Raw genomic sequence first — 22,290 nt, 5'->3', positions numbered from 1 at the left:
GGGTGGGAAGGGGGGGATCCGAGCCTGAGTGGTAAGAGGTGACGGCGGCGGTGGCAGCAGCAGGAACGGCTGAGGCGCCGCGGGCGGGCCCCGATGGAGCTCGAGAATATCGTGGCCAATACGGTGCTGCTCAAGGCGCGAGAGGGTGAGGAGCCGGCCTGGGGTCGCAGGGGGCGAGTGCGTGAGGGAAACTGAGGGAAGAAGGAGCCCAGGAAGCCCCCCGGTGCCGTTGGGCGAGCGAGGGCATGGCGGCGCTCTCCCGACCCGGGCATCTCCCCTCCTGCTTGGGGTCACCCCTTTCGCACGAGCCGCGGAGCTGCGCGTGGAGCGGCGGCGCCTGAGGCAGCGAGAGAGGTTCGCGGGCTGGGCGAGGCGAGAAGCGCGCTCCCCTTGCTGAAAGAGAGCCCTTCGGAGCCCGGCGTTGAGTACCCGGCAGCGGTGGGGTGGGGATGGGTGGCCGCTGTCAAAGGCGCGGGAGGGAGGCGGAGAGGCGGCGTTGCGTGTTATGACCCGGCCCTCCAGCTCTTTCTCCTTCTTCTTCCTCCCCCCGCCACCCCACCCCTCTTTCCTCCCTCCCTGTGTGCTGGTGGGGGGGGTATATCCGAAAGTAGAAAAACTGCGGAGCTTTGGAGTTAAGGACCAGCCAGCACATGCTTATAGAGGCCTCACAAAAGACCGAGGAACGTAGTGACGTGGGTTGTGGCCGAATGATGCTTTCTGCAGACACGGTTCGTTGCTTTTATCGGGCAGCTTCCTCTTGATAAAGGCTTTGAACTGTTCTTGTTCCCCGGAACCGATGTAGAGATCAGTGAAAGTTTGCACTCTTCTCCAAAAACGCTCATAAGAAGCACTCGCCCAAATATAGGGCTGCCATCTCACCTCCCTAGACTGAGAGGAGCTAATAAATTGACAAGATTTGGAAGTCTTCAGGATTATGGATGCTAGTAGAGTCAGAGGCATGCTACCCATTGCACTACTTAACTCTAGGTGGAGCATCAGAAGTTGTTGGTTTTTTAAAAAATATTGTAGTAGTAGTACAGTGGTACCTCGCAAGACAAATGCCTCGGAAGACGAAAAACTCGCAAGACGAAAGAGTTTTTCGTTTTTTGAGTTGCTTCGCAATACGAAAACGTCTTGCGAGTTTGTTTCCTTTTTTCTTAAAACCGCTTGAAGAGGTGCAGTTGCGACTGACCGTGCTTCGCAAGACGAAAAACCGCGCAAGATGAAAAGACTCGCGGAACAAATTAATTTTGTCTTGCGAGGCACCACTGTACATCTCTTGAATGGGTTTCCTCACAGGAACAATGTTCTCTTGCCATAGAGCAGCAGAGATGTTCTAGAATTGGCTTCTGACTTGGCATATGTGCATGAGATTCCATAAGGGACTGCTGCATTAAAAAACACAGGTCTGAGTGCTGGAATCTTCCCCCGCTTTCTTTAGCAGACTTTGGCAATGCTTTTTATTGGGATACTCTGCTGCCAGATATTTTCCTCTGTGTCAAAATTGTAAGCCTTAAATTTAAGGGAACAATTTGGCTTTGTAGTAGTGAGTCATTTTTGTGTATAACCAGACACAGGCTTATATTTAAGAGTCTGAAAAACAGAGGGTTCACAGCTCACTAATGAGGTAATGTAAAATGTGAAAGCAACTTTTATCAGGGTCTTTCTTTTGATCATCTGCACATGGAGAAGAAAATGAATGAGGAAGAAGATGAAGCAACCTTTTCCCTTACTGCAGAATACATTCTTTCCACAGCCTTAGATACCATCCTGGAGCAGAAGTGTCAGTTTAGTTTGCTCCTCAACTCTGATTTCTTTACTCTTGTTTCCACTATTTTATTTAGAAAAGTTGCAGATCTTAGCAAGTAGAACCCCACTTGACAATTTCCAGAGGGACAACCACCTGTTGCAACAAAAAATAAAGTATTGAAGCACCTTAAAAACCACGTATTATGGCATAAGCTTCTGTGGACTATATTCTAATCCCCAAAAGCTTGTTCCATAGTAAAAATGATAGTCTTTAAGGCAGCTTTCCCAACTTTGGGTCTTCAGATGTTGTTGGACTACAGCTTTCATAATCTGTGACTGTTGGCTATACTGGCTGAGGGTGAAGGGAGCTGTAGATCAACAGGATCTGGGGACTCACAGGGGTGGCGCTGTGGTCTAAACCACTGAGCCACTTGGGCTAAACAGCGTTTCTGTGCGCTGCTCTGGTTTTGGTGTTCTGTTGCGCCAGAAGCGGCTTAGTCATGCTGGCCACATGACCCAGAAAAATTGCAGACAAATGCCGGCTCCCATGGCCCGTAAAGCGAGATGAGCGCCTCAACCTCAGAGTCGCCTGCGACTGGACTTAACTGTCAGGGGTCCTTTACCTTTACAGCAGGACTTGGTAGAACTGTCTTTGTAGCTGCATATGAATCTCTATAGAGCCACTTATTTTGAATTACAGTGGTACCTTGGGTTAAGAACTTAATTCGTTTCGGAGGTCCATTCTTAACCTGAAACTGTTCTTAACCTGAGGTACCACTTTAGCTAATGGGGCCTCCTGCTGCTGCCGCACAATTTCTGTTCTCATCCTGAAGCAAAGTTCTTAATCCGAGGTACTATTTCTGGGTTAGCGGAGTCTAACCTGAAGCGTCTGTAACCCGAGGTACCATTGTATATGTCCTCTTTTTGCTAGTCAGTAAGAAGGGGCATGAGAATACTGAAGTCACACCACCTGAATGTGGAAGTCTTATCCCCCTCTGGTTTAGTTCTTGAGACTTCCAAGCACTTATGTCTTGTAAATGAAAACTGGGTGCCTTCAGCTGCTCAGTTCTCAACTCAGAACCAAATTCTGTGTAATGTTATGGCAGCACAGTAGATTATACCTACCCCATAGTTTTCAATTAGCCTACTTCACAGTATGCTATAAACACACTGCCTAATTAATATCTTCATGCCAGCCAGACGATACTCAGCCTTTAATGCAAAATTATTGCTAGCTGAGGTTGTGTTGCTGAAGGTTTTGGCTGCCTAAAGACAGTGAATATTAAAACCATCACCGTCCATTCTTAGCTTGCCACCCTAGCTTTTTCAGCCATACATACCATTCTCCTAAAAACTTTTTCATTATACAGGTATATACTGTACTTCCCCACACCAGACATATAAATGCATAATTTGTGTGAAATGAAAGTAAATCAACCAATCTGTCGTGCGAGTCTTAAATGTAGAACGTTTTATAGTGGAAGTGGCCCAAGCATGAAAGAGCTACAACATAATGCTAATCAAAAGAGATTTTAAGAGCTTTGTACTCTCTGGCTCTTTGGCAATGAATCTGGGTTCCTTTCATCCAGAGAAACAGGTGTTTCTTGATCATTTGGTAACTTCAACAGACAGAAGCTGTATAAAGTTAGAATTTCTAAGAACTGGTCTTGTTAAAGGCCTTGTTAAAAAAAAGAAACAAACCCTAAACCTTAGAATTACAGCAAATGTACGTTCCATGGGTAGGCAAACTAAGGCCCAGGGGCTGGATCCGGCCCAGTCGCCTTCTAAATCTGGCCCACGAACGGTCCGTGAATCAGCGTGTTTTTACATGAGTAGAATGTGTGCTTTTATTTAAAATGCATCTCTGGGTTAATTTTGGGGCATAGGAATTCATTCATTTTTTCCCAAAATATAGTCTGCCCCCCCTAAGGTCTGAGGGACAGTGGACTGGCACCCTGCTGAAAAAGTTTGCTGACCCCTGGTATATTCAAAGTACTTAATTCACAGGGTTTTGTACTGCCATGGATTAAAGCATTCATATACTGAATCATGGGAAGCCAAGAGTAAGAATATGGTGAAAGATTAAAATTGGAGTTCTTGATTTATATGAAGTTTTATGAAGTAGGTTGTGAAGCAAAAATAACATTGGCAGCTTCTTTCTCTCATCAGATTGGGATGAGAGAATTGAGGAATTTTTTTTTTATGAGAAATAAAAATTGAGTTCAGCATTGATAAACGTAAGGCTGTATGAAATCTGTATATGATACTGAGGCCTAAGTATTCCTTGCCATGAATTACTGACCTTTGTTTTTAAGAGAAGCTGCCAGGCCATTAGGCCTGAAAGGCTTTCTGGCAAGAGTTTAGGGTTCCCCATCACTTCTTCTATTCAGTTTTTGTCCAAATGGAATTGGGTCCAATTTAAATATCCATTAAATGTTTCATATTTGGCTGGGCAATAGAAGATGACCAGACATTTCTGTATTGTACATGGGCTCTAAGGTCCTGAAGACATCTGCTTTAACTCTTAAAAGTAAGTTTCTATATACCTTGAAAATTTAATGGCATTAGGTCTTCAGTGTGCGAACAATAAGATATACAATTTTAGATCTTGTGAACTGGGTCTCTCTGAATCCATATAATAAGTGATGGGCTTGCTCATAATTTTGAACATATGAAGCTAAGCAGGCTGGAGTTCTTGATCGTGCTAGGTGGCTGAAAAGCTTAGCTTGTGTAAAACTTCAATTCTCTCCCTCCCCCTGACCTTTTAGCTTGTCAGGAATTATTTCTTGGGTATACAGCCTCAAGGAAGGTGAGCCTGTGAAGACTAAAATCAATAAGAAAAGTCATTTGATTTTAAGTAGGCATATAAAAGTTTGCCATGTATAGATTGTTGTTCTATCTCATTGAAGGAAATGTAACTACTCAGAAATGGCTATGGTAGCATTTGAGAAGTTGCTTTATATACAATAGCCACTAAGAACAACCATTTCCATGAATTTTTTATGCACTGTTTTGTAATTGAGTTTAAGTACGGTAGTTATGTAAATTAGATGAAGCCGTTGAGCTCATTGTACATTTCCAGCATGCCCTCTTAAAGCCAAATGTGACAATTTTTCTATATAGAAAACACTTCTGTTCAGGAAAACAGAAAGGAAAGTGCCTGTACACATTCAAGAAGATGATGATGATTAACCTAGCACCATACGAACACTTAACAAAAAATAGATAACAGGTCCCTAGTTGGACTTACAATCTAAAATAAACATAGGGAAGCAATGGAGGAAGGGAAATGGAGGCATGGGTAGATGAGATCTGCTACAGAAGATGTGCTACACATGCATTTATTAGCACGCAAATATTTCAGTACACGCACTGAAACCCACTTAGCAGCTTGTGTACAAAAAGATATACACTTGGTTGTTTGCGTGGTCTTACATAGGAGTACTGTGACTAGGAACTATTCATTTGAAATAGCCTTTGATGCTGAACAAGTTGCCCAATCTTCCTTTGTTCAGAGCTACTTACAGGAGAAGCAGCACCTCGCACCACAGTATATTGCCTCTTCATGTACTTCTAGCCTTGGCTTATTCCAAACTGAAATGTTCTGCAACTCAAATGTTGTGAACTGCCCTGAAATCCACGGGTATAGCAGAATACAAATTTAATAAATAACAATAATAATTATTACTGCTTGCTAAAACAACTACCGTATATTCTGGTTCAGGCTGCAGGCTCACTGCTGACTTATGGGGCTGTGACTTATACCTCACTAACAGATTCTCATGCTTTTTAGGGCAACCCTCTTATGGTAATAACAGCAGAATTAGGAGGGAATTGAATATATTATTCACTTAAATTGTACAGATCCCTATGAGATGGTAAGCTTAAGTGCAGGGCTGTATGTACTGTCATGTAAATGAACATACTGTTCTAAGCTAGCCAAAAAACCATACCAAGAAAATTCTGACTTCAACAACCTATGTCAGTAATGTATGTTTACTGATGCTACATCATTTTGCTTCTGCTAGTCAAAGGAAGAAGCAACCAGATATGACACCGAGGCAGCCCCCATGGGCAACTGGAAATCCTGCTAAGCTGCTTCTGGTTTAAAAATGACATAAAACCTTGGAAGCCAGTCTTAAACCATAAGGAATAATTCAGCATCTAACCATTTCTTTTTTTATATATTTTAAATGCTGAAATTCTTAGGAGGATGAATTGTATACATAGTGGATCCCATGTTCAAATACTTGTGAAAGGGGCTGGCTATATTTACTGGTGATAAAGGAGAAGAGAAGATTCAGGAGAACATACTGTACTCCCTCTGCCTTTTCTCTTTAAAAATGCTTTTGCTGCAGTAGCGCTGACCAGCAGAGATAAAATTGCATGGAGTGGTGGTTGAGATACTGTTTTCTTTCTTTCCCTTTGTACTGAGTTGTAATGGGGGGCGGGTGGACTTTCAGCTCTGGCCTTGTTGAGAGGTGAAGCTGGGGACTTTTTTGCAGCAGAGATCTCTCAATGCCCCACCTACCTTCCTTCAGTGAGAAAGTATTGTGCAGCCCACTGCCTTGATTCACTTCCTTCCTAGATTTGTACAGTCAATAATATGGCACAACTCTTAGCTTATTTTAGGCAATGCATCTTTTCTTATGGGGGGTAGGGGACCTAGACAAGAATTGCTATGGACCATGCATGTGTGTTCTTTCTGCCCCTATCTTCCCCACAGCAGGATGCCAATGTAAAATATTTTAGAGTAGAACTTGTCTCAAAGCCACTGTCCCTTCTGTCTTAAATGATTTGCCTAATGGACAGCACTCTGGCAATTATTTCCATATAATAATGTTATGTTGGAGCCATGTTTCTTAGAAGTGCTTATCTCCTCCCATTCAGCCAGTTTCTGTTGATTATAATGGAGCTGTAGTGAATATAGCCTTTATTTAATAAGTTGGCTGAGGGTGGGTAACCTCAGGCCCAGGTGCCAAATGTTGCCCTCAGACCTCTATCTAGCCTTCAGGTATTTGCCAATGCAGTGCCTCCTCCCCAGGTCACACCCCTCACTGGCCTTGCACTTCATCTTCCTATAGCGTTTTTGTGTCCTTGAACTGCAACAATACCGCTTGCTTGCTTGCTTGCTTGCTTGCTTGCTTGCTTGCTTGGATGGATGGAGAGGGTTGTTTGTCTGACCATAGCTGCCATTCGCCACACAGGTAGGTGTCCGTTGCATTGAAAAACAACCCCTCCCCCCCAGTCTAGGCTATCAGGAATTCCATTTAGACCCGTAACCCGTGTTGGCTGGTAACCCGTGTTGGCTGGTACAGTACCAAGATGTAGTAGGCACTATATTATATACAGCTAGCTACTTCCCCTACCCTCATTTGAATAGCCTGTTGTAGTGGCAGTAAGTGGACACAATAAACCAGGCTGGCAACCTGTAGTTTAACCATGTTGCTGAGGGCTGGCTTGTTTTAGTTGTCTTGTACTGCTGACAGGTATGTATAGATTGAACAGCTTAGCAAACTTCAGTCCTGCTCATATATGAGCAGTAATTGTAGTAAGATGCTGGAATTGTATGTGGCAAATGCAGATTCAAATCTTTCTTCAGTTAGGAAGTTAATGGGTAGTCTGGCATGTCACTGTTTCTTGGCCTCTGCAGATTTTAGAACTATGCTTGTCCAATTCAGTTTTGTTAGTGTGGGAAAGAGACCTAAGTAGTCTCATGCAGTCTGGAAGTCTTTGCTCAGGGCTGTTAAAAAGGCCTAATTAGGCGACCTTGCTGGGTGGGAAGGAGGTGGCTTCCCTGTAGGCTCGCTTTTTCTTCTGATGGTATGTGGTGTGTATAGAAGTAGGTGGTATGTATAGAACAAGCAGCATTTTCAATCCCTAAATCTTATCATGCACAATAGTGCCTGAAGGCAAGCTAGAAGGCCTGGGCAATTAGCCCTAATACCTCCTATTAGCATGGTAAAATCTGCAGTGCCAGTTAGCCTCCTTCATTCAAAATGCTAATTAACTATCCCTTTATTCATTGGAAGAAAGAACTAAAGCAATAGATATCCTCATGCACTGTTTCAGACTGAAGTGGTTAACTTATGGCTAACTTTTGAATCAGTTTCAGCACTTAAGTTGAAATTTAGGAATGGCTGTGTCAATAAATTCTTCCTTCTTGGCAATTAGGTATATTTTAATTTAGTCAATCATGTAATAGGTTTATGTTACAAAACGAATATGGATTTTGAATTTGATGTTTGTAATTTTGTAAAAAAAATTCGGTTTTGGAATAAAGTTTTTAAAAAAATCTTCCTTCTTGGCATTTGGTTACTTGACTGTAATGCGTACCTGTAACTGTAGTATGCAAGACACTCTGAACTATCATATTTCAGTGCATTGTATATCCAGCCAACTGAAGTTTAGTTACAGGGAGACAATCTGTGACCTTAACCAAGTTCTTAACCTGAATATTTGAACTTTTCTGAAATGGTGATGTGGACAGTGCTCAGAAAAGTCTTGGAGCAAATTTGGCCAATTGTTTCCTGACCACCTTTAAAAGGAATTCTGATATGACTGAAATGTTAATAACAGAACATCAGAGGATGAACATACTGATCAGCTTCTGTTCTTGGTTTTCCTGCTGATTCCCCCCCCCCCCCCCAATTCTGTGTCATGCAGGTGGAGGAGGAAACCGAAAAGGCAAGAGTAAAAAATGGCGCCAAATGCTACAGTTCCCACACATCAGCCAATGTGAAGATCTTCGGCATACTTTGGGTAAGGAGCATGCTTGCATTGGGGAAATGCTGTCTTCCCTGCTTTCTTGTGTATGGAGTGGAAGTGGCTGGGTTACAAAGAAGCCTTGAGTACTTGGCATAAGATCTTATACATTCACCCTATTGTGAGCTATGCTTGTTCATATGATTGCCTGATGATGCAGGATTTTGTGGCGGTAGCATTGTCATTACCAAACACTCCTGTGCAATTATTTTGCCTTAGTATTGCATCACCATGACCCTCTGGCAGCATTGTGAGAGGTTCTAGTTCAGTAATAGAGCATATACTTTATATGCATTAAGTCCCAGATGCAGTCTTGGGTATCTGAACTGGGAACTGCCTCTGCTTGAGATGTTGTAGAGCAGCTGCTACTCAAGAGTAGGCAGTATTGGGCTAGATGGACCGGACATCAGACTTGGTACAAGGCATCTTCATAAGTTCAGGGATGCCTTTCTCCTCTTGCAAAGTTTACCTGATCTCATTTTAAGCAGCTACTTTACTGCTCTCCTTAATTTCACTTGCATTCCCCTGGGAACCAGTGATTTTATTCCAGCTGTGTCAAAATCCAAGCAGTCTCCTCTCCCACTTCTACTGGCTTAATCATTCCTGGGGAACTCCAGCCAGGTCTTCCCTGATCCCTTTGAAGTGCTTATGAAGTATTGGGGAAAACTGCATGTCAGTTTACAGCAGGGTCAGCAACCTTTTTTAGCCATGGGCCAGTCCACCGTCCCTCAGACCATGTGGTGGGGTGGACTATATTTTGGGGGTGGAAATGAACAAATTCCTATACCCCACAAATAACCCAGAGATGCATTTTAAATAAAAGGGCACATTCTACTCATGTAAAAACATGCTGATTCCCGGACCGTCCGTGAGCCAGATTGAGAAGGCGATTGGGACGCATCCAGCTCCCAGGCCTTAGGTTGCCTACCCCTGCTTTAGAGCCTGTATTCCTGCTCCAAGTTGGAGCTTGGTTGCTTCTTTTCTTCCACCTATTAACTATACAGCTCCTCATCTCTAATTATAGTGAACAAAAAATGCTCATTGAGAAGGCTGTGAACAGTTAGATGTGGTATGGGAAAACTTGAACTGTTGCCTGGCAAGTTGAAATCATGCAGTCTTCTAGCTTAAGCTTGGTTTCTGAATTGCAGTTAAAGCAATTTCTTCTTAAATGCTAGCTGGGGCCTCTTTCACTATCAGGATGCCAGCCCACAGACCTATCCAAGGGGAAAGTTGTTGACTTTCTCTGTAGAGCATCCCTTCAAATCAAGCCTGGGGCGCTTGCAACTCTCCAGATGTTTCTGCTCTTTGACTGTTGACCATGCTGACCAGGGCTAATGGAAGTTGGAGAGGCACATGTTCTCCAGGCAGGCTTCAAATTATTGGTGACAAAGGAATTCTTGGGAGTGACAAAATTGTGAAAATAGCCCAAGGTACAGAAAAGAATGCTGCACAGAGTTTCTTGTTACTGACAGGACTTGCTCAGCCTGGCTGCATTAGAATCTCTTTGCTATCGGGTGTATGGTAGCTGTACAGATTTCCTTGCAGTTGACAACAGTGGTTCTTGTTCCCAAGATCATGTGCCTTGATACAGCAGTACCATTAATTATTTAAAAAGAGGCCTTTTATAGATGACTTGAATGCTACTCTAAATCAAGATTTATCTGTTAGATTTGGATTTCTTTTGGTGGTGATTATTTCTGGAAGCCCAGCCAGATGGGCGGGGTATAAATAAATTATTATTATTATTATTATTATTATTATTATGGAATAATGGTGTAAATTATTTTCTAGCACTATAGATTCTTTGAAGAAGAACTGGCAATTTGAATAGGTCTTACGTGGTACTGTTTTTCGTGGGGGTTTTTTGTAGAAGGATGTTCTTTAATTCTAATAAACATTCAATAGTAACATTGTTACTTTTCAAATTTATAACATCAGGTTATGGGTTTACCATAAAAGGTTACTGAGATGAGTGAGAGAAACTCATTCCATTAAACACTTGATGATTTGCTTACACCCTGGTCATGCGGATTTCTGGGCTACTATTCATAAGACTCTGAATACTGATTTCTGGATCTTATTCAGACTATTGGCCCGTCAAACTCAGCATTGTCTAGACTACACAGACTTAGCAGCTCTTTGGGGTTTCACTTTCCCAGCTCTGCCTGGAGATATCGGGGATTGAACCTGGAACCCCCTGCATGAAAAACATGTGCTTTACCGCTTCACTATGGTCCTTTCCCTGAAAGAGCTTAATGTGTCCCTTCAGCTCAATGTCCTTTTCAGTTTCTCTCCCTGTATACTTCCCCTCCCCCTTGTTGATCCAAGCTGGACCATGTCAGGGTTTCCTTGTGTTGTCCACAATAATGCCCAGTTGTGAAGTGGTTTCACTTTAATATTCCATTTCCTTACAATGTTCATTATCTTGTGTTCGATTGAAGATAAAAATCACTGCTGGTTTTCTGCCAGTATTCCAGTGCTGACTCTTGAAACTCGCATTCTTCCTTTATAGCCTAGCCATTTGTCCACTTTGAACTCAGTTGGCCTGGCTTTGTTTGGATAACATTTTTCTCTTTCACTATCTTTGCTCTGGGAAAAGTCCCTGTTATTTCCCTGTCCTCCTTCTATCTCCTTATAGTGTCTAGTTTGCAGCTTGCCAGAACGTTCTTCTGTCATAGTTTGAACAAAATAACTTTGGACATGGTACATTGACTAGGGAGCTGCTGGTTGTCTGGTGTATTTTGTGTGTCTGTAAAAACTGGCTGTTCTTAGTAACTGTATGAAGAAGTCCTATTCCATGGGAGTCTGTGGCCCTCTAGATGCTATTAAACTATGGTTTCCATCAACCCTGGCCATTCGTGTTGCTGACTTGTGCTTCTGGGAGTTAAAGTACAATATTAATTGGATGGTAGGTTCTCCATCCCTGCCTATGGACTTTCTTTCCCTTTGAAAGAATGGGGGAAACTTGAGATTCCCTACTCTTTTATACTTCTTGTGTGTTAATTTCCTTTCCTCCCTCCCATTATGGAGACATAGGACCAGGTTGATTTAACACAGAGCTGCCTGCCTAGAGCAAAGCTCTTGCCTCTATGTGGCCTGGGTAGAAAATAATTTTTCTGCAAAAAGTGTCCATTATCCAACAGAGCTATGAAGAATCCTCTAATCCTGCCAGGCTCTGACCCCTTCACCTTCCTTCATTCAATACACTCATTTCCTGCAAGAGAAGGAAATGGTGCAGTTTGCATATGGCCCCTTCCCCCCCCTCTCCACACTTTCTGCATTGGCTTTGTTTTCTTCGACTGTATTCTTACATCAGGAAACCACAGCTTCCTTAGAGCAACTGCTGCACAGAAGAGAACACTTACAACATGCTCCGTAAGAGAGTTGGGGTGGGGTGATTTACAGAAGAACGGCTTCCTGGGAATTGATGATTAAACTCATTCCACCACAGTGGGTGGGGCTGTGGGCATAGCCGGGGGGGGCACTTGCCCCCCATCAATAAAAATCAATAAAAATACATAGCTAACTGAGGTTCTGCCCCCCTAACAAAAGGCCTGCCCCCCCGAAATCCTGGCTACACCTATGGGTGGAGCTACAAAGTACTGCCAGGTTCATTCAAAATATTGCCAGCTGTGGAAGATAAACAAACCCATAAACTGCAAGAAGCATCATCACAGTTCAGAGACATCAATCAGCCAGGCAAAAGCACTCCAGGACGGTGTGGAGCAGCGATGGGGAAGGGGCATGACACGGGGAGAATCTTGAGGGCAGGGTAGACGCTTGGTAGGCTGTATTGGCACCTGGGCTTGAGGTTCCTCACCTCCAACATAGGGATGGAAGCATAGCTGGCCTGTTTCTTTCTTGCAAAGTTACAAGTTCCTGGATTTCTGCACACGCCTCTTGATCTGAGCATGAATCTTGATTAGAAGGAGAATTGGGGACCCTGGAAAGGGATCATTAGCTACACTGGTCAGCCTGTACCCCACAGCCATAACCTACCTCTCCATAACTATTGTGGTTTTTAATAATTGTGGAATTGTGGAAATTAATAATTAAAGGATTCTGCAAACCCAAAGCACTTGCCTACAGATGGAGACTGCCTACTGCTTCTCCGCATGATATTGCTGTTCTGGCCTCGCTGCCTTCTATTAGCCTCTGCTCATTAATTCTGCCATAGCTCTGCATCTTGTGTGAACTAATCATTCAGTTATACCTAATACAGCTGAATTAAGTTACCCTGAGGAGGCTGACCTGTTGCTTTGCTGTTGACGTCACTTCTCTAGCTTTGTCCCCTTCAGATTAGAAGACATGCCCAGATCAGGGGAAGAGAGCGGAATCCTTTTAACATGATTTAATAATGTCGTTCCTCCTGTGGTGAGAAAGAGAGAGTAAAATTGTTGATCATTGTCTTTCTGTATGAATAATTGAAAGCAATAAAATGTAAATTTCAAAAATAATGTCACTCCTCTTCTCCCTACTCCCTCCAATTATGTCAGCAATGTGAAGGAGAGGGAACAACACCTCTGGTATATAGACTTCAGGTTGAGAGCATAACATCAAGCCATGAAAAATTAACCTAAATTTGGGGACTTGATATGTCTGACTTGTGGTTGTGCCAAGTAACTCCTCTGGTGGACAAGTTGACCTGTCTTTATTAGTATAGCCAAAATGGGGGGTGGGAGACACACCCTCATCCACTCGAACAAACCTATGACGCCCCAAAAGGCAAAAACATGAAAAGAAGCAAGCCTTAAGCTGGTGCCTGATAAGATCTCCCCTCCTCTTCTGAACAAGTGTTAAATAGTCTGTACTTTGATTTAAAATACCAGCAGCACCTTCCTAGGGAGCAATGAGTTGTGGTGATTCTGTCACATAGAAAAAGAAAAAAAAGGTTTATTGATATCCTGCTAGAGAAGATATGCGTCCATGGATGTTTTCATCCTGCTTCAAAGAGATTTAATATTCCCTTGTATAGTTGTGGGGAACCTGTGGCTCTCCAGATGTTGCTGGGCCACAACTTCCATAATTTCTGGTACTGGCCATGCTGGCTGTGGCTGATGGGGGTTTGGAGTCCAACATCATCAGGAGGGCGACAAGTTCTCCATTCCTGCCATACGAGTTACCAGATATATTGCTTGGAAATTCACTCTCTGCTCCATGATTCAGCTGTGGCCATGCAGGTTCCTAAACTTTCAGATAAACAGCTGAGTGACTTTGCAAAAATAGTTCTGTGCAGTGGCCAGAAGGAAATGTCAGTCACTCAAGAGAGCACTTAAATTCTTGAAGATAAAGATTTAACATGAAGATCTTATGGCTGGGAATTAAAATGAGTCAGACACACAGGTTATCTGCTCCATTGAATAGCTTTCAGGACTTGGAATGGACCCTTCTCCTAATCTTGTTAGCTGCTCTGAGCCCGGCTTCGGCTGGGGAGGGCGGGATATAAATAAAATTTATTATTATTATTATTATTGATTGCTAAAGGGGTTGCTTCAGATCAAGTAAATTCTTTTGAAAATGGATTTAGTGTCCTCCTCTCTTAAATGTTCCCTGATTGTGGTATGGGTTAGTAGCCGTTGACTAATGCTTCTTTTCTTTTCTTTCCAGAGCGGGACTACCACAGTTTGTGTGAGAAGCAGCCCATTGGCCGTTTGCTTTTCAGACTGTTTTGTGAAACACGGCTTGAGCTTATGCGCTGCGTCAAGTTCCTGGATGCTGTGGTAAGCACACCTATGTAAGCATGGGAGCTGATTAGCTGTAAGTTTTGAAGGAAGGGATCCTGGCATGTGGCCTATTGCAAATCCGAGTGTATGGAGGTGGTTTTATTCTTACCTCATTACTTTCACAGTACTCATATTCTGCTCATAGTGGAGTCTGGAATAGGTGGTGGTGGTTCTTGGACTATACAAGAATATGTGGTTGGTTTGCAGCATTTCTGCATTTTTATTCTTGGGAGAGGTATGTAGAATAATTGAATATTGCTTTCTTATCCTCATTCTTACATAGGCAGAATATGAAGTAACCCCTGATGAAAAACTAAAAGAGTGTGGTCAGCTCCTGATTGAGACGTATTTGACCCCTAAGGTGAGATTTGCATTAGCTAAAAAGAGGGAAAGTTGCCTTAATGAGAGCTGCACTTGCCCTAGACTAAGCTGGGTCAAGGATATGCCTAAATATTACCAACAGGGAGTAAACATTGGTACCTAGGCCTGGCATTAGCTCCCAGCAGGTGTGGGGGGCCGAGAACCTCCTAGGACTTACACCAGGTTTAATTTTAAGTGCCTGGCACTCCAAGAGCTAATACCAAGAAGAAGAAGCATCCGCCATGCCCCACAGGCTCTCCCCATAATAGAGCAATACTATGTCTGGGGCCAGAGGCATTTGGGAGGAAAGGTAGTAGTGGCGGCATCTGTCCAGCACTTGTCCTTTGACTGCCAGGTACTTGGAAGAAACCAATTATTTGTGCCAGCACTGCTGCCTCCCCAAAGTGCTAACCTGACCCCCCAGCAAGCTTGGCATTATTACAATCTTTTTAAATTTTAAGGGCCTGGTGTTGAAGGAGAAGAACAAGGCCGGGCAGCTGCCATAGTCACACCATGCCACTTTCCCCTGGTGCTGTCCACCCCTGCCACTCTGTAAGCTCATTGGGGGTCACCCCAGGATGGTGCTTTGGAGGGACCCAGAGGCACCTAGCCCAGGATCTCCTTCAAACCTGGTGCTGAACTTGACTCTACCAGTCCATTAGTAGTACCTTCACCATGGTGATGCCCCAAATTTGGAACAGCTTCTTACATGAAGGGCACTTAGTGCTAACTTCATTGACATTCCAGGGTCAGACTCAGGCCTTCCTGGTTTCCCCAGACATTTATGAATACTTAGTTGCTGCAATAATGAATATGTAATTATTGTTGTTGGATCTGATTATCTGTTCTCGCTATTCATTGTTTTCTTGTATTGTTGGTTGCATTAATAATGTTGTTGCCTGCGCTGGGATTTATGGGAAGGGCAGGATATAAATTCATAGGTATTAAAAACAACAGAACTCTGATTTTCCTGTCTGATCCTGTCTATCCTCAGGGTGTGGATCATGTACCTGAAGTGCCCTCAGAGCTAGTAAATCTGTGTTCTAAGCGACTGGAGCAGGAACCGGGTAAAGAGCTCTTTAAGGAATCTACCAAGTGAGTGGGGGGATTGGGAGGAATTTGTTTCATGATGTGCACATTTCCCAGGACAGTAGTCACTGATTATCTAGTAGGGGCTAACTTTGCATACAACCTGTTGCATCTGTAAGTGGGTTGTCACCAGCAAGCCTTGGAATTCATTGCTTGGAATTCATGTACTGTTTATTTCCCTGCTGTAGGAGAGCCAGTGGGTGCCATGTTGTGTATAGGTGGCTTATAAGGCTTAATAAATATTAATATTTGAGTTGCTAGATGGCTTACGCTGCTCTTGATGGTGAATGGAAAAGAAGTCACCCCAGTCTGTGATGCTCCTTTTCTATCTCCCTTGGGAACAATGTACAGTGGTACCTCGCAAGACGAAATTAATTTGTTCCGCGAGTTTTTTCTTCTTGCGAGTTTTTTGTCTTGCGAAGCACGGTTTCCCATAGGAATGCATTGAAAATCAATCAATGCGTTCCTATGGAAACCGTCTTCAGACCAGGTCCGGGGACAGTCTGTCCCCCGACCTCTTCTGAAGGCTGTGGGGGGGACAAGGGCTTTTCTTCCCACCGCCAGCCTTCAGAAGGCTGTTCTGAAGGCTGGCGGTGGGAAGAAAAGCCCTTCTCCCCACCTCCCGCCCCACAAGCTCCGGGGACAGGAGGGCTTTGCTGCCGCCCGCCAGCATTTTAAGATCACCCCGGGACAGCGGAGAAGTCTCCACTGTCCCGGGAAGGCAGGCGGGGGGGAGCAAAGACTTTTGCCCTCCGCTGGCCTTCAGAAGAGGTCCAGGACCTCTTCTGAAGGCCGGCGGTGGACGAAAGTCTTTGCTCCCGACTGCCAGCATTTTAAAAGAGGTCCCCAGAGATTTCCCTATGGGCTTTCTTCTTGCGAAGCAAGCCCATAGGGAAATTCGTCTGGCGAAGCACCTCGAAAAACGGAAAACTCTTTCTTCTTGCGAGTTTTCCGTCTTGCGAGGCATTCGTCTTGCGAGGTACCACTGTACTTTCATTAGAAGTCCCAGGGCATAGTCTGAAGGCACATGATGCAGTAGCCTTTGCTGAAGCCAAGCAGGTATTATCTGGTCAATACTTAGATGGAAGACTGGCTGCCTGAGAGCCATATGTATACCATCTTGATTTCAGTGGAAGAAAGGCAGGGTTTAAATAAGTCAGACCTACCTTTAAAACATCTCTCACTACCTTGGCAGCAAATATCAGACCAGGCTTGGATGATTGCAGATAACATTGTGGTGGCACTTTGTACTGATGGTAGTGGTGGTGCTTGGAAGCTGTGGCAGTATCAAAAGGAATTTTCTTAAAAGTGAGCCTTGTCTAGAGTTCCCTGCCTTTGTGCTCTTCATCTTTCTGCATTTGCCCATATAATTCAGATTTCTGGCCCCAGGTCTTGCTGCTGCAGCTGTGCAAAAAGCTCTGGCAGTGACCTAAGTGGTTGTGGTGTATGAACAAAGAGCCTCTGATCTGGAGTCCTGCTTTCTCTGGCAGCCTCTGAAAAGGGAAGTAACCATCATATTCCTTCCTATTGCTCTCCAGATTGGGTAGTATGTTGCCTGAGCCTTCTCAATGTCTGCTGTCTCTGGCAGTCTCCTTGCCTTATGATCCAAGAGCTTGCCAAATCCCTTGAAGCGTCTCAAGCTTTAAAACTTGATGTTCATTTCAGCTTTTTTTTCTCCCAGAGGTTCTGTTCTCTTTATTTTGTGGCATAGGGAAACCTCACTGTTTCTGATGGGTTCCACTTCCTTCCTCTAGGCTCATCCATGACTACCTTAGTGTGGCGCCTTTTGCTGACTACCTTGACAGCATCTACTTCAACCGTTTCCTGCAATGGAAATATCTGGAAAGGTAAACCTCCACTTTGCTATGGGGTCAGAGATAGGTGTAGCTTTGCTTTTCAACCTAATACCCTTTTGCACATTGTAAAGAACACATTTCATGCCCTTGATACTTTCACTGAAAAGTGAAAGAGAAAATGCTAGCCAGTGACTCCTGGTCATATAGTGAGAACAAGTCCTCTTCAAGATCAGTTTTTGCTTTTCATTTTGTCAGCCTTGAAACTTGCTGACCATGTAGTCTTAATCCATGCTGTATTCTAGTTTGTCAAGCTTGTGTGTATGCTATGCCTTGCATAAACTGCAGAACAACGGGCTGAATCCAGCACTTTCCATGTGTGAGTGAAACATGTATGCTTGTGTAGTGAGACTTCACTTTCCTCTGCTCTTTCTTGACTCCTCTCCTTTGCAGGCCCCCAGAATCTGCTCCAGAGGGGTGACAGAAGTCTGCTCACACCACGTTGGATTCTGCCCAAAAGCAGTTTTACACTGAGTGCATGGGGGAACAGGATAACCATTTTACTGTTTTTAGTGGACTACTTTCAGTTCATTCTCATTTCCTCTGTTCTCTTCTTAGGCGGCATGTGACCAAGAACACTTTCCGCCAGTATCGCGTACTAGGAAAGGGAGGCTTTGGAGAGGTATGTAGTCTGAGCAATGCAGAGAAGGTAGCCCCACGTCTGCTTTCAAGAATCTATAGAGCATGGCATATTTTTCTCTCACAGAATGAGTCCTATATGAAGGGACTCTTGGTCACCTAAGATGCTGATATCTAGAAATATTAGCTGAATGTTGGGTGGCATGTTGCTGACTGCTGTGTTAAGTATCTTTTATGCTCCTAAGTTTTACATCCAGCACTTCACAAGCAGGAGAATACTAGGTGTGACTTGGAAGTGATTCAATAGGACTGAGTCCTTCAACCATTCATTTTGGATTTGATTCTGAGCTCTGAGTTTGTCACCTTCTTGTTACAGCAACATGACTGTGAACCAATTTTTCCAGTGAAAGTTGGGGCTTTCATGGTGTGCTGCAATAAACCATTTACTTAATCTCTATGGTACCACATCACTTTTGCTTTCAGTATCTCAAAGTGAAAGTAATGATTTCGGGATCCAATAACCCCCTTATCAGAACTTATATACTCCAAAATTTACCTGCCCTATTGTCATTTATTTGTTTTTTTTCTTCCCTCAAGGTGTGTGCTTGCCAGGTGCGGGCCACTGGGAAGATGTACGCCTGCAAGAAGCTTGAGAAAAAGCGGATAAAAAAGCGGAAGGGGGAAGCCATGGCCTTGAATGAGAAGCAAATACTGGAGAAAGTGAACAGTAGGTTTGTAGTAAGTACATAGGAACTGCTTTACTTCTGCACTGAGGCTGAGACAGAACGTGGCCATGTCTTTGACTCTCTCACCCTGGTGAAGCAATCTTGACTAATTCAGGAGAGGACTGCAATATGTGGAATCTTATCCAGATGGCAAGAAAAGCATAAGGCTGTTGGACTTACATTCCTGGGCCATAAGTCTGCATTACTACATTTGCAGACTAGGATCTGGCTGTATGGAGATCCCTTTAGTAATAACCAGCTCATGCAGGTTCTTCACTTACCAGGGATGTTGTGGGGAAGATACAGGGAATCATTCTTTTTCATACAATATTATGCAGAAAACTTTCTCTCCCTTTTAAGCTTTAATGCATGACCACAAAGGTGCCATAGCTGCTTTTCCATGGCTTTGTCTCACACTGCCACTGCAACACTTGAAAATTATGGTCATTTGAGCAGGGCCAGTTTTGTGGGCCTTTCCCACTCAATTGTCTGTCTCTTTTAGCCAGGCAACTATCAGGAGGGAGGAACCTACACAGTTGGCTTTGCTCACATAATGCTGGGCTGTCAAAATATTGTTATTGTATGGCATGAAACAATGGGAAACCCGTCTATGAAAGGATTGTGATGATATAATAAAAGTACATTACTCTGGGGTCTGGCTGGATTTGTCTGTCTCACTGAAGGGGACGAGAGTAATAAGGGAATAGTGCTTCATTTAGTGCATTTCCCCCCAGCCTGGTAGCCTCCATATTTTTTCAACTACAACTCCCATCAGCTCTTTGCTAATCAGGAATGCTGGGAATTATAGCCCAAAATATTTGAAGGGTGCTGAGTCAGGGAAGGCTGCTCCAATGGCTGAAAAGTGCCCTGGCATCAGTTGTAGCTCTGCCATTCTTTGTTCTCTCCATCTGCAACTCACTATCATGTTGAGTCCCATCGCTATTAACCCTGCTCCCTCCATACTTTTCAGCTCCTCCTCACCTCTTACCCAAAAAGCTTCATGCAAAGTTAACTCTTCCTGTACAGGATACAGAAATTATCCTGCATCTTGCTTTGAGCATCTATTTTGTTGTGTATATCTGGTGCAGAATTGTGCCAGTTGTGTGTAGGTGCTATGCTGTGCGAGGCTGCTCTGCTTTTCTAGTGGTTGACTTGGCTTGCTTGTGTTGTAGGTGAGTCTGGCCTATGCATATGAAACAAAAGATGCCTTGTGCTTGGTCCTGACTCTCATGAACGGAGGGGACCTGAAGTTCCACATTTACCACATGGGAGAAGCCGGTTTTGAGGAGCCACGGGCTGTTTTCTACGCTGCTGAAATCTGCTGTGGCTTGGAAGACCTCCACCATGAGAGGATAGTGTACAGGTGAGAACAGTCTTTTCTCCCAGGTGTAGCTGGGGTTCACACTGGGGTTTTATGCTAACAAGGATTTGTGCAGTATCTTAAGCACTGCTACTATATTGTAAAAGCAGTTGTTCAGAATTTAGCAAGGAAACCTGAGGCAGGACTAGTTTCCCAGAACTCACCAGCACAGGTTTTCATTCTCCTTCCAAGCTGAGAATCCAAAACATATCAGACTCTCATTAATGCCCAAGTGGAAGAAAGAAGGGGGGGAAATTTGTACTGGGAAAGCGGCCCTGCCTCACAAATTTCCCATATGTGAAAGGTATGGCTATATAGTTCATATTTTCCTGTGATATTGTTTTATGGTGCTTGTCCTCTGCTAGTCCTGGAGAAGCAACCCATTGAGGTTTATGTCTTACACAATCTATTTTCCTCCATCAGGGACCTGAAGCCAGAAAATATATTGTTGGATGACCATGGTGAGTAAATGTCTGTTTAAACACTATGGCTTCACTGCTACCTGCAGTTTTTATATCATATTTTGTTCTGGGTTGAGGGAAATCTGCAAACTGCACACTTGCATGACTCACTTTCCTTTGATAAGGTCACATCCGCATTTCTGACCTGGGCCTTGCAGTTTATGTTCCGGAGGGACAGACGATAAAAGGTCGGGTGGGAACAGTTGGCTACATGGGTGAGTATGCAAGAAATGCCCTGTTGAATTGACTGGGGTCAACATGGAGACCATGAAATGCAGCAGCCAAGGACACTGGGTAAAAGCAATATCTTGTCAAAGTTTGCAGTTCAGAATAGTGGTGGGTGCTATTGTAGTATGTTGGAAATCCAGTGAAACTTAAACCCTAAGTTTGACATTCTGGTAAGATATTAATCTCCTAAGAAGTTAAATTATCAGTTAAATCTTTAAATTTGACTCAGAAAGTGCATTTGTCTTCATTGCTGTGTAATCCATTTCACTGCTTCTATTTTGGCAATACCTTACTTGATCCTAAGCATTCCTTCTCTTCAATTACATTTCGGCCCTAAGTTTTGTAGGAAAGTAGATGGAGGTGAATTAATTCTTTTTACAGTACTTATAAAACAAACAAGCTCCTATTGTTTCTGGAAAGCTGTAATTTTGTACGCTTTGGGACTAAAATTTTCCTGGTGTCCAAAGAGCAGCAGTCTAGATAACAAAATTGTGCAAGAATTGGCACCCCTTTCGAGGTGTCAGAACAAGGATGCTTTGGATTGGGTAGAACTGGCAAAGCAAGTAGAGTTCAGTGTTGCTGTTGACTTGTGGTGCCATGTTCTGTACAAATTCTTTCCTCTTACTGCAAGCCAAAAACCTGGTGGTGGTTAAAGTACAGTATTGGTATAGTGCCAGTTAGCCTACGTTCACTTAATTGGTATATCTTGGTAGATGTCCTACAGACATTGACTCTTCCTTGCATTGTTTGGCTGGAGGGGGGAAAAGGACAGTATTTGAGACATTGTTGGGCAGTGTGGAAGGATGAAGGGAGGAATTAAACATCATGCTCTGTTGAACTTTCCATCTGCACAACATTTTAAGTTTGCCAGATGGAACAACCTCCTCTGTTCTGGGGGTTCTCCCATCTCCTCCCACCAAGTTTGAAGAGTGCCTGGGCAGGGACAAAACTAGGCTTTATTTCACCCAGGTCAAAGACCGAGTTTGGCGCACCCACATGCATGTGTGTGTGTGTGTGTGTGTGCGCGCGCACACACACACACACTGGAAGCCTCAGTGGTGCCTCTCTGGAGGCTTCACCTGGGGCAAAAACCTGGCTAGCTGCCGCCACCACGCCATAGCTACATCTCTGGATTTTTGCGGGGGGGGGGGCACTTTCACCCAGTGGAAGACCTTGCACAGGGCTTCTGCTTATGGGGAATCATTAGGTGAATCCTGCCAAAGACTAAAGTACATTACAAAGGTGTATATGATGAGATGGCTCCTCTTTGTGGCACATCACTGAACCCTGGCTTGGGGACTGTGTTAAGCATTCCCTTTCCTGCCTGCTGCTGCTTCTTAAAGCAGTTACAAGTACTGTACTTTACACTGCCACTACATTAAACATGAGATTTGGAAT

At 43.8% G+C, this 22,290-nt stretch overlaps 1 protein-coding gene across 2 annotated transcripts in view; it reads left to right on the top strand.

The window, feature by feature from the left end:
* GRK6 (G protein-coupled receptor kinase 6) overlaps positions 1–22,290 on the top strand; it is a 31,932-nt gene continuing 9,642 nt past the window's right edge. The window contains exons 1-11 of one of the 2 annotated variants that reach the window (XM_053377265.1): positions 1–145; positions 8,416–8,511; positions 14,122–14,234; positions 14,521–14,598; positions 15,592–15,692; positions 17,441–17,533; positions 18,098–18,161; positions 18,716–18,856; positions 20,016–20,206; positions 20,627–20,664; positions 20,790–20,879. In XM_053377265.1, the coding sequence (XP_053233240.1) occupies positions 94–145; positions 8,416–8,511; positions 14,122–14,234; positions 14,521–14,598; positions 15,592–15,692; positions 17,441–17,533; positions 18,098–18,161; positions 18,716–18,856; positions 20,016–20,206; positions 20,627–20,664; positions 20,790–20,879 (1,057 nt within the window). In that variant the 5' untranslated portion in view covers positions 1–93. The remainder of the gene's footprint in view (positions 146–8,415; positions 8,512–14,121; positions 14,235–14,520; positions 14,599–15,591; positions 15,693–17,440; positions 17,534–18,097; positions 18,162–18,715; positions 18,857–20,015; positions 20,207–20,626; positions 20,665–20,789; positions 20,880–22,290) is intronic. The other variant, XM_053377263.1, reaches the window with a different exon arrangement.

This window comes from Podarcis raffonei, chromosome 2, assembly GCF_027172205.1.
Source record: "Podarcis raffonei isolate rPodRaf1 chromosome 2, rPodRaf1.pri, whole genome shotgun sequence".
In the NCBI taxonomy this organism is placed as follows: domain Eukaryota; kingdom Metazoa; phylum Chordata; class Lepidosauria; order Squamata; family Lacertidae; genus Podarcis; species Podarcis raffonei.
The sequence above is the reverse complement of the archived record's forward strand: the minus strand, read 5'-3'. Positions and strand labels throughout refer to the sequence as shown.